The following is an 11,884-nucleotide window of genomic DNA, read 5'->3' on the forward strand; positions in this document are numbered from 1 at the left end:
ATCTGGCCCACACCTGTCTCGTGTCTGCCCCACAAGCAAACAGAAAAGTTACAGGTGGAAGATGGGCCGTCACAGCTGGGAGTTCCCTCGCGTCTCCCTTCTGTGGGTGGAACCAGCGACCGGCTTCCCGGAGGTGGGACCTCTTGCCTGACCGCTCACGCACCCAGAACAATGGGCAATGAAGCTGGGCAAAAACTAAAGAAAATTATTGCTTCTACTTACAACTAGAGGACTTCTACTTATCAACTAGAGGACTTTTTTGTCTTTAAAATGACTTTTAAAATAATTTAACACTTAATACATTTGGGATGTGCCCCAAAACTGCCAGAGAAAGGAAGTGACACTGATGCAAAAGCCTGGTGTGCAGATGCATTTTTAACCTGCCTCACATTCAGCCGTCTGAAGACATAAACTTTTCTTTATCTGGAACTCAATATTTAATACCCAACTCAAATGGAAAAACAACAATACATTAAATAATAAAACAAGTTGGAAACTACTGTGCATAGCATGGTTTCATTTTTGTTGTAAATTCTGGAAGGATACACACAAAATACTATCAGTAATTACCTCAAGGTAGAGAAATGAGGGCAGCTTTTTTCTTCTTTTCTTCTCTTGACCTGTGTTATTTGATCTTTTTTTTGCAATAAACATGTATTATTTGTATAACTTTTAAATGCCTTAACATATGCAAATAGATGTAAAACTTATAAAACTCCACCTTTTGTCAACTGACTTTTGTTCCTTGCATCCAAAATGCAATTTTCATAATGATAAACACAAAGCACTTACAGATCTGCATGGCTTTTTGAGACACATAAATCACTTTCTGTTTAGTTTTAGACTGAATATATTTAATTAGAATTCAATTATCTTAAACTATTAATCATCTAAAGCATATGTGAAAAACCTTATTAACTAGGATAATTTGTTAATGAAAGCAAGCTAGTTCCCAAACCTACCAGGTAATGGGAATATTTATTGTGGTACCATCCCACATCATGAAATACTGTTTCAGTGATGCCTCCTTATCAAATGTTTCTATTTCCTTTTATGAACACCAACAATCCATTACTTCAAAGCCATTTTCCATCATAAGCCAATATCTAGATGCTGTGGCTTTACATTTATAGAGGATAGGATTTCCTCAACTATTCTCAACTCCTAGAAAATGAATAAAGGCATAAGGAGTTTTGAACTGAAGAAAATACCCCACAAAAACCTCCAAAAGCAGAACTGGAGTCAGAGAGGTACCGCAATACAGAGGAAAACATGAACTATGGCCAAATAAGAGCCATCTTGTGCCCACAGTGCGGGATGGCCAGGTGACACCCACCCACCTGTTCTGCCCTCTGCTCTTCCAGGTGGCCTTGCAGAAGGTTTTAGCAGGAAAACACCTGGACGCGAGAGACCACAAGAAGGTGTAAGGTGACACGCATGTAAGAGAGAGTTATGGTCAGGTAGCATCTACTACAACTTCTGCCCACAGAAATGTGTCTTTGTCCTGTGCTTAGAGAATTAATCCTTTTCTCAAAAAATCACAGGCTGTTGAGGATTAGGATTTAGTCTCTGGATTGGCCACTTCATGTGGACGCTTTCCTTTACTAACACTCTGGAAGATGTCTTCTTCTTCTTTTTTATTTTTTTAAGATTTTATTTATTTGATGGAGAGAGATCACAAGTAGGCAGAGAGGCAGGCAGAGAGAGAGAGGAGGAAGCAGGCTCCCTGCTGAGCAGAGAGCCCAACGTGGGGCTCGATCCCAGGACCCTGGGATCATGACCTGAGCCGAAGGCAGAGGCTTTAACCCACTGAGCCACCCAGGCGCCCCAATCTGGAAGATGTCTTAAACAAACACAATAAATCTTGTGGTGTTAGAACAGAAACAACCATTCACTTTCGTATTTTCATATATTTAAGTAAAAGTAAATAGAATATACATGATGGGTGGGAGGTGGTAATATAGGATATCAATAATACCCACAATTCATCGCTCCAAATACTTTAAAATTCTTAACAGGTAACGAGTAGTCTTGAGTTTCAGCCCCTCGGTCAGTCCCTGACTAACGCTGTAGCTGGTCGAGCACAAAGATCCGAAGAGGAAATGCGGGGAAGCTCAGCCACCCTGGATTTCACACGGCTCCTGAAACAAATGCTTGTATCTCAAGTTTGAAACGTGGCTCTAGGATTCAGTTTTCCCAAGCATCTGTGGCGGATGTCAGGAATCTTGCCCAAGAAATCCAGGGTGATATTCTGGGATGTTTTCACGACGCATGGAAAGATGGCTTCACCGGTTGGCTGATGACACGCCATTAGAAAATGTTATTTAGGCCATATGCCCTTTCGAAATCAAGAGGTAAAATCACTGCAGTGAGAAGATTTGGTCTCGGGATGAAGCAAAATCGTTCTTCTATGATTCCCCCCCCATTTGCTGCTACACATTAGCAGCACTGCGCTGTAGCGCCTGCATTCCTGACTATCGGAGGCCAACTGGTTGGTACTGGTATCTTTTCCTGCTTCTTCCCCTCTCCTTTCCTCACACAATGAAGACTCACAGAGATTTCGCGTTCATCAGAGAACCATTTAGGGCCACACCAGGTGAGAATTAAGAAGACTCACTCAACATCCAGACACTGTAAAGGCATAGCTAGTCCCGTGCAGGTAAAGGATTCTAGTTCTTTCCTGAGAGAAGCATTGATGTGACTCCCTGCACCATCAATTCAGGCAAAGCTGTTGTCATCAGATGAATGAATATTCACTTCCTCACCTTTTTAAAAAGAGATTTTATTTGTTTATTTGAGAGAGAGAGAGAGAGGGCAGAGGGAGAAGGAGACTCCCGCTGAGCAAGGAGCCTTACATGGGGCTCAATCCCAGGGCCCTGGGATCATGTCATGAGTGGAAGGTAGACGCTTAACACACTGAACCACCCAATCATCCCCCATTTGCTCACTTTTTGAAGTTCATTTTAATTAAAAACTCCAAATACTCTGATCTAGACACCCTTATGTGATTTGGCAAGCCTAGGTCCTCGGACCATTAAGGAAATGGGTCTATTTCTGGCCTAATTCCCGCTGGTTTCAGCACGACCTTGACTGGCTCAGTCTCTTAGGCAATGAGACCCCTCCTGGGATGGTGGTAAGTCGCTTGTTCACTACGTTCATGTCCCCGCAGACCCACCTTACTCGACAGCAAAAGACAGGGGCTCACTAGAAAGCTAAATAGACTTGAGGACATAAATAGCCAAAGTCTTCAAGTCCTGTAAGGTTAACGATTATGGTTTCAGACAAAGAAATAGCATTGAAATACCTATTGGAAACTGCTTGATTTGGGCTGTTTACTCATCTGAAGAAATAGAACACAGAGAAGGATTAGACCCTCTCAAAACAGGGTGTGCACTTTGGCCCCAACATCATTTTCTTGCTTAATTGAGGCATAATTTACAGATAGTAATGCCTTTTTTGAAACCCAACTCTTAAAAGTAGAAAAGAGGAATCAGATTTGGAGGTAGGGATCAAGAAGTACTATTTTTCAGATCAAAGAGAAGGACTAGTTTGATATGTCAGTATTTTTTTTTTTTTAAGATTGTAAGTAATCTCTATATCCAATGTGGGGCTCGAACGTACAGCCCCGAGATCAAGAGTTGGGTGCTGTACCAACTGAGCTGGCCAGGCGCCCCAATGTCAATGATTTTTAATCCACTTCAGTGAGACTTTATTTTGACCAAGTTAGTGGGACTCCGATGAAGTTTACTGCATAGCTGAATTTAGATATTTAAAAAATTTCAAATGACGGTGGCTTCACACAGCCACACACTCAACTCCCCATAAACCTCCCCTCCTCAGAGCTTTGCCTGGGTTTTTAGTTCCAGGCCAGAACAGAGCTGCTAATTTGGTAAGTGTTAGTTTATGTGACTTCAATTAGATATAATTGTTTAATGACACATCATAATAGCTAATGATCGTTACGCACGAGGGGTAGTTAAGTAGATGTTTTCATCAGAAAGGAGAAATGCAAGCATCTTTTTATGTAAGAGTATAAGGAAAAATGTTTGATTAGCAAATCTTGTTCTCGTAGAACCTTTTTAATCAACTAGAGGACTTTTTTGTCTTCAGCATCGATGGAAATTTAAAGTGAACAGTATATTGTAAATGGTGTTAAAAATAGTTAACAGCTGGGGTGCCTGGGTGGCTCAGTGGGTTAAGCCGCTGCCTTCGGCTCAGGTCATGATCCCAGGTCCTGGGTTCGAGCCCCGCATCGGGCTTTCTGCTCAGCAGGGAACCTGCTTCCTCCTCTCTCTCTCTCTGCCTGCCTCTCTGCCTACTTGTGATTTCTCTCTGTCAAATAAATAAATAAAAATCTTAAAAAAAAATAGTTAACAGCTAACTTACTCAAGATTTGCTATGTGCCAGGTATTTCCTAAGGGCTTTGTATTAATTTACTTGATCATCTCAAAAAAACCCAAAACCCCAAACCAAACCATCTTAAAAACGAGAAAACTGAAGTTGAAGGTCTTGTCCAAGCCAGGACAGGAACCCGAGGCAACCTTGCTTCATTGTCATGAGCTTAAGTACTATACTTTCCTATAAGTTCATTACACATTTTTAATCTTTTGCTTGATGTGGACAAATAAGTACACACATGGACTCCGCCATGCTAACCAGTCTGTACAGAGTTTTACACTCTTAGTGTCACCAGGAACCTAGACCCTCATCATAGTAACGAAATGATGTAAACACTGGACCAGGGCGTTATACAGACGGAAGGAAATAAAGAGCGCCTTTTGGATCTTACCTAATTCTTTCTAATTCTTATCAACCACATCTGTCTCTCCAACTAGAACTTGCTCTCCTCGTTGCAGACAGACGGTCTAATCCACCTTATCCAGATGCTTGAGTCAACATTCCTAATAGTCCCAATATGAAACCGAGACACCATAATAAACCAATCTCTGCTTCTCATCTGTCTCCCTTACTATGCAAGAATGGCTCACGCCAGCCTGCATCTATCATTGCCTGGCAGTCAGCTGTCAATGACTCCCCACTGCCTGGGTCAGGGGTTTGCAAACTTGTACAGGTTTTTATTGTGGTGATGGTTGTGAATATACTAAAAACCACTGAACCGTGTGTATTAAATAGGTCAGTTGTATGGTATGTGAATTGTATCTCAATAGTATTTCTACAAATTTACAACCAAAAGCATCTGGAAATCTTGGCATGCTATGTGTAACATCCTGAAATGTTGAACCATAAGCAATTTTATGAGCAGGAAATAAGACTGTGGTATATACCATATATATTTACTAGATTGAAATTCACTTTACAACTATGTCTACAAAGAAGGCAAGTGGTTGAGCTACGATTATCAACAGCTTCTGATGTTGCCTTTAATAGTAAATTGCAATTTGTTAAATTGTTGTATTGCCTTCCACTACTTCCTGGCAAAGAAGCATTAACACCACTGAAGATGTAAGAAAAATGTGAAAGGGAAACGTATAAACTGACTAAATCCGATCTACTCCATCGAAATCTATTTTGGTCTTCATATTAAGGCTTTAGGAAAACATCTATACTTGCCATAAGACTAAGGTTTTCTGGAAGAGTTTTGACAATTCATGGCTTCCAAGAATATGCCTGTATTTCTTGACCTCGCACAAAAGACCCTTTTTTCAACCTGGCCTTAAATTACCTTTCCGTCTTTGTCTCTGTCCACACCACCTCACTTCTGCCACACAGCAGTGGCTGTGTGTTCCCCATAGCCCCAAGTGTCCAAGTGTCTCCCAAACACATCCTGAAGCTTTACTCAAATGAATATTCTGGAATATTCTTTCCTACGTTCTCTACTTGGCCCTTCCAAGCCCACCTAACTTCCATTTTATCTTCTTGATTTCCCTGGTCTGGGAAAGTGCCGTGAAGATGGGAAACATGTCTATCTTACTGGATGTTGAATTTCCAGCTTAAGCACAGAGCCTAGTATAAAGAAATAGCCCTTTCTCTGTATTCTCAGAGTCTAGGTGCATCTATCCACCTATCTCGTGCTGCTGAAATGATTTCTCAGTGACCCTCCTTCCCCAGTAGACTGTGAGTTCTTGAAGGCAGGAATTGTATCTTTATCACATGGTAATGTGCCATACATATCTGCTAAATTTTATGAACCGAAAATACACTCTCCAATCTCCAGTCATTCAAAGTCTTCAGGAAAAATAAAACATTCAAACAATTTCCTAAAATACCATGTGGCAAAAGCTGTAAGTGAGGTGTATACACAGCATTATGAGAATTCTGACATATAATGATAATTCTGACATATAACGAGAATTCTAAATAACCTTAGAGGTTATTTACCCTGGAATCTTCTTAGACACTTGACAGTTGATCTGTCCCTTGAAAAATAAGGGTAAGGTCACCAGTTAATGAAAAGGATTCTAAGCTGAGGGAATCCGGCACCTAGACAGAAACTGAGAGGGTAGGGCCATTAGCACCCCAACAGGTCTGGTGTGGCTTGAGTGTGGGGTTCATGGCAGGGAGTGGCTGGCAGGAGGAGAAATGGGCTGGGCCTGCCAGCCCTCCTCACCTGGACTTTATGACTTGAGCAAGAGAATGACACAATCAGATTTGTATTTTGCTCTGCTCGCAACCCCTTCTTCTGCCCTGCCCCGCCCCCTCCTAACATCCATGTTTACCATGTGAGAGAGTTGATCAAAGTCATAAGTACGATGTGTGGACAAAGGCCAAAGGGACCCGAATCTTCACGAGAGTCGACTTGAGACCCACACTGTATTTTCACCAGTAAACCACCAGTCAACACCAGGGCTATGCAAATCATACGCTGAAGCAGATGTGAAGAATGTGGTAGAACCAATAAAGCTGGTTTCTTTGGAAAGTCAACAGCATTCACTCAAACATTCCCCACCTCCGTGAAGCCCTCGCTGATTTTCACAGCCCAAAGAAATCTCTCCTCTGAAAGTCTCTGGAGCACTTAATTTTGTGCTTAGGACAGTCTGCAATTTTTTTCTTGCCTTGTGGTTGCTTTGTCCTCACTCCTGGTGTCACCTTTTTTCTCTGTCTCATTTTAAAAGCTTGTGTCTAAAACAAAGCAGCTTTAAGAGACACCTTGGGAGCAAAATAAGGTATAAATAAATCAGCAACAAATCTCATTAGATTTTAAGTTAGGATGAATTGTTAGCTTTTACGTTTCAAGAAAGTGAAGTCACTTAGAATTATTTTTTATATCTCTCTTGTGTTTGTTTTCTCACAGAACAGAGATATATTTATTTCAGCAAAATTCTAAGTAAAACTCCAAAGAAAGAAAAATATTTGACACTCACTGAAACACAGTTTTGTAAAGAAAAAAGTGAACAATAATCAGCATAAGTACAGTAACTTATAAAGATGGGTTGATAGTTTAATGGGGGAAAATACTCGAAGAAACACACAAATATTGTGAAAATACAACATCATTGCCACAGCACATGAGAACATTCCATAAAAAATTAACAATTTCCGTATGGACATTTAATTTTTCAGCCCTCTTTAAATTTATATTCTGAAATCTTGATATTCTGTTGCAATGTACAGAGTAGCCATTCGTTCTCTCATTCCACGGACCAAACACAAGCAATTAAAAGGAACACTTCCTGTTACAGATACAGCGCTTCAAGGCTAATATTTAATCTTAATTGGCCAAAAGTTGAGTGCAAATAAAATCATATTTTTAGCAGCTTAGAAAATTCCTGGTGGGGGGAGCATTCACCTCGTAACCCTTATTGCTTCCCCAGAATACGAACGTTGGCCATTCAACCCTACTGAGAACGACCAACGCTGATTTTGCCATTTGTTACACGGGGAGTTTCCATGAAAGATGGTTTCAGCAACTATGCACATGAACCAACAGCTTTTACATTTGGAAAGTTTCCCTTAGTTTTTTTTTTTTTTTTTTTTTTGAAAGCAGGGCCTGAATGTCAGTCACAACTGGATCGTACCTAACCACTTCTTTGATCGTGGAGAAGAGACCCAAACAAACCACCAGTCATCTCACACATCAGCCACCGTAGTTGCATTCAAAGGCAGGCCAGAAGTCATCAAGAGCTCCCCTCCAGTAATAATTTTATTTTCACTGATTTGGGAAGGGCGGAAGGAAAGAAGGAAGGGAGGGAGGGAGGAAGGAAAAGAGGGAGGGAGGAAGGGAGAGAAATGAGGGAGAGAGGGAGGGCAGGGAGGAAGGGGAAGAGGGAGGGAAGGAGGGAAGAAAAAGAGAAAAGGGAGAAAGCAGGAGCTATCTGATCTCAAACCTGGTGCTTTATACTCTCAGCCAAGATTTATTCCCCAAACAAGCAGAAGCGGGAGAGCTACTGGCCAGAAAGGATTTTATCTGAGCTTCATCAATCCCTCGAATTGCCTCTCTTTTTCTTAGACATCTGTTCCCCGTGTAGCCAAGGCCTGGGGTAGCTGCTTTGGAAAACAGCGTAGCTCTGGGTGCCCAGGACTATGCTGGCGGGGGAAGGGGAGGAATACCTCCTGGGTTTCAAGCACCTGCCTCTGCCCCGTGTGTAGGTTTCGCTGGTCCCAAGACTTGGGCTGTCCTGAAGCCTGGATGACCCCTGCGGTCTGGGATGCACTGACACAAAATCCAGGCAGGTAAACACTAGTTGACCGTCTTAACACGATCTTACCAACCCCTCAGAGACTTTTCTACGGCCCCTGCATTTTCTCAATGAACAGCTCAAGGATCGGGGTGTGGCCGCTGCATGTTCGAAAGAGGGGAGCACCTCAGTCGCTATACTCTTCTCTTTCCCTTGGACTGGGGAATTTCTCATACTGATTGGCCAACTTCCATTTGCTGTGCTGATTTTTGAGGAGTGCGGCAAAGGAAGTCTTCCGGGTGATATTTCTAGATATTTCCCGGCTCTTGGCCTTCCTGGTGGGGGAAGAGCTTTGGACTAAAGGATACACAGGAAAAATGGGCCTGCCCCGAGGGGCTTCCAGAAGCTGCCATATCTCCCCAGAGGTATTACTGGCCAGATACTGCCATGGCTTCTTCCCGCTGCTGTCCCGGATGTTCACCCGAGAGGCCAACCTTTGCACTAGCAATTTGATGACCCCCTGGTGACCATGGATGGCTGCAAGGTGCAGAGGGGTGTACCCACAACCAGACTTCACATTGACATCAAGGGCAATCCCTGCTTTCCGGGTGCTGGAGACGAAGTCCTGGAGCGCCCCGAGGTCCCCGTGTTTGGCCATCCAGTGCAAGGCCGTGTACCCCGTCAGGAAGTCTCTGTGCAGAGCCAGCTGAGGGTCCTCCCAAAACAAAGTCAACACCTGAATCCAAGAGCCACTGGCAAGCTTCACAATCCATTCGTGCTCCCTGGCGTCCAGGGGGACCACAGATGACTTGTGTTCAGAAGGTCTGTGCGGGACGGCGGCTGCAGACTCCTCCCCAACCCGGGCCCAGGGGGTGTGTGGCCGACCGCGCTCAGCAACAGAGGCCTTATTGCCCACAGGTTTGGGTATCAAAGCAGCATCCACTCTTGGGCTGGGCCCTGCTCCTGCCTTGGAGGGTCTCCTGGACCGTGGTGGGCGACGGGTCCTTTTCAGCAAGTCCTGCTCAAGATGCTCCTCATCGGAAGAAGACAGTTTGGCTCTCCCTGCCTGAGAGCTCCTCCTGAGGGATCTCCTGAACTTGGGAGCTGGCCAGGGCAAAGACTCCTGGGGGTGGCCTGCAAGACCGTTAGCCTCCGTTGAGCCCTGCTGAGAGCGGTGACCATCGCCTCTGCTCCTGAGGCTCTGAAGGCTCTTGCTGGGACTTCCCTCCCTGGGAGAAAGGCTTCCAGCTGCATTCCTGAGCTTTCTCCAGTCTGGGGTTCCCAGAGCAACCTGCAGCCCCTCTTCGGAACCCTCGGGAGACTCTTTGGGCCCACTGCTGCTCTCCTCGCTGCCGTGGCTTTCTTGGTCCACAAAGTCATCCAGGTCTTGGAGGGACAGCTGACAACGAATGCTGCGGAAGATCTCCCGCGGAGGGCTCTCGAGACGGGGCTCCGGGACGGGAGGAGACGCAAGAGCGGGGTCTGGAGGCTCCGAGTCAAGTTCCCGGACCCAGAGGCTCAGCCCCGAGGGTAGCTGGAGGAAGCTGTCCGGCAGCACCGACCAGGCTCGAGTGGGGCCGCGGTCCCGGGCCTCGGGTATCTGGGGGTGTCTGGCCACCCACTCCCAGGTGCGCTGCCGCTGCTGCTGCTGGGTGGAGTCGTGCAGCGAGTCCGGGGTCAACAGCTCCGGCGGGTCTCCGGGGGAAACCGGGCGGGACAGGGGGGTCGGCGGGGAAGCCCGGCTCCCGGCAGCCTCGACAGCTGCAGGAGGCGAGCAGGGCGCTGCGGACCCCGGGCCGCGCTCAGCGGACGCGCCCTCCTGCTGCTGCCCCGGAGCCCCGCGGTCGTCCCGGGCCGGCGGGCCGCGCGCCGGCTGCTCTCCGGCGGGGCTGGGGCCCGGGGCTGCTCCGAGCACCGGCTCGCCCGGCGGCCCCTCCAGGCCGTTCTGCAGGCATTCCCGGCAGCAGCGGCCCCGGGCCTCCGCCGCGGCGCACCTCGAGCCCGGCCCGTGGCCGGAGCCGCCCCCACGCCCGCCGCCCGCCGGGGCAGCCTCCGGGGCGCGTCCGCCGCCAGCTGAGCGCGGGGCCTGCGCGGCGGCCCCCGCGGGCTCCTCCTCGGGCTCCTGCTCGCGCCGCCGCCGCCGCTCTCCCCCGCGCGCGCCTTGCGGGGCACAGGACGCAGCCCCCCCTGCAGGGGCGGGCGCGGGCGGGTCTCGGGGTCGCTGCAGCTCCTCCTCCCCCACAAGGTCCCTGTACCTCCTCTTGAGCACCACGTACTTGGTGCCGTCGGGGTCCTGGCGCACTGCGGCGACCGAGTTGACGAAGCCCTTGAAGAGCTCGCGGCGGCGCTGCTGCTGGCCGGGGGGCGCGGCGGGGTCCCGCAGGAAGCTCTTGAAGTGGCTCAGCAGGGCGGCGTTGGTCACTCTCCCCCCGGCCTGGCACAGGAAATCCAGCAGGGCCTCCTGGCTCAACTCCCGGGCCATGCCTGCGCTGGCGCGTCCCGGCCCCAGGTGTCAGCGCTTCGCCCTTCCTGCGCTCCCCGCGGCCGGCCGAAACCCCGGCCTGTCGTGTGTCACCTGCGCCCGGGGCGGCGCCACCCGCCTCCATCAGCCGCGGAGGGCGGCGCTGCTCGCGGCACCCGAGCGCGCCCAGAGCCGCGCGGGCTCCCCGGGAAGAGGCCCCCCCGGGTCGGGTCACCCGCACGCAGCCCCGGCGGCAGAGGGCGGCTCCGCGGGCCTCCCGTCTCCGGTCCCTGCAGCGAAAGTTGCCGGGATAGGTCGGACTCGGCTTCACCTGCGCGCTGGCGACGCCTCCCCGGCTCTGGGGGAAGGGCCCGGCCCGCCTCCGCCTGTCCTTCCGCCCTCTGAGGTCTGCCCTGCCCCGCCAGCCCCGCCGAGTCGCGCGGCTGCTGGCCGGGGGTGCGCGGGGGGCGACGGGCCCGCGAGCCGGAGCCCGCAGCGACCCGCAGAGCCGAACGCGCAACCCCCGGGGCGGGGCAGACCCGGCAGGTGAGCGACGGGCCGCTCGCGGGGGTCTCGGCCACGTAGGAAGCGAAGGCGTGGACGGTCGGCGCCGGCCCTCTCGGTGCTGCGTAAGTCCTGGCGAAAGCCGCTGGGTGGGGAAGGTGCGAATCCGCTGGCGTTCTGCGGTCCCCGGAGAGGTGCCCTTCTGGGGTGCTCTGGGTGCTCTGGGCTGGGAATTCCGGATTCCCTAAGGCAGTGTCGAGGTCGGGGGACTCAGTGTGCATCCCCACCAGCCGCGGGGGCCGGTCCTCAGGCCCGGGCTGCAGAGAGCCAAATGCACCCAAGT

The 11,884-nt window shown here is 49.0% G+C and overlaps 1 protein-coding gene across 1 annotated transcript; it reads right to left on the bottom strand.

Annotated features, from left to right (window-relative positions):
• Window positions 1-7,374: 7,374 nt before the first annotated feature.
• On the bottom strand, window positions 7,375-11,262 carry SOWAHB (sosondowah ankyrin repeat domain family member B). The gene has a single exon (XM_047719602.1). The coding sequence runs from the start codon at window positions 11,056-11,058 to the stop codon at window positions 8,764-8,766; it is 2,295 nt and encodes a 764-aa protein (XP_047575558.1). The 5' UTR covers window positions 11,059-11,262; the 3' UTR covers window positions 7,375-8,763.
• Between the last annotated feature and the right edge of the window lie 622 nt (window positions 11,263-11,884).

This window comes from Lutra lutra, chromosome 2 (assembly GCF_902655055.1).
Source record: "Lutra lutra chromosome 2, mLutLut1.2, whole genome shotgun sequence".
Taxonomy (NCBI): domain Eukaryota; kingdom Metazoa; phylum Chordata; class Mammalia; order Carnivora; family Mustelidae; genus Lutra; species Lutra lutra.

Bases quoted from the DNA above. Each gene is read 5' to 3' on its own strand.
- SOWAHB (XM_047719602.1), bottom strand. From the start codon at position 11,058: ATGGCCCGGGAGTTGAGCCAGGAGGCCCTGCTGGATTTCCTGTGCCAG.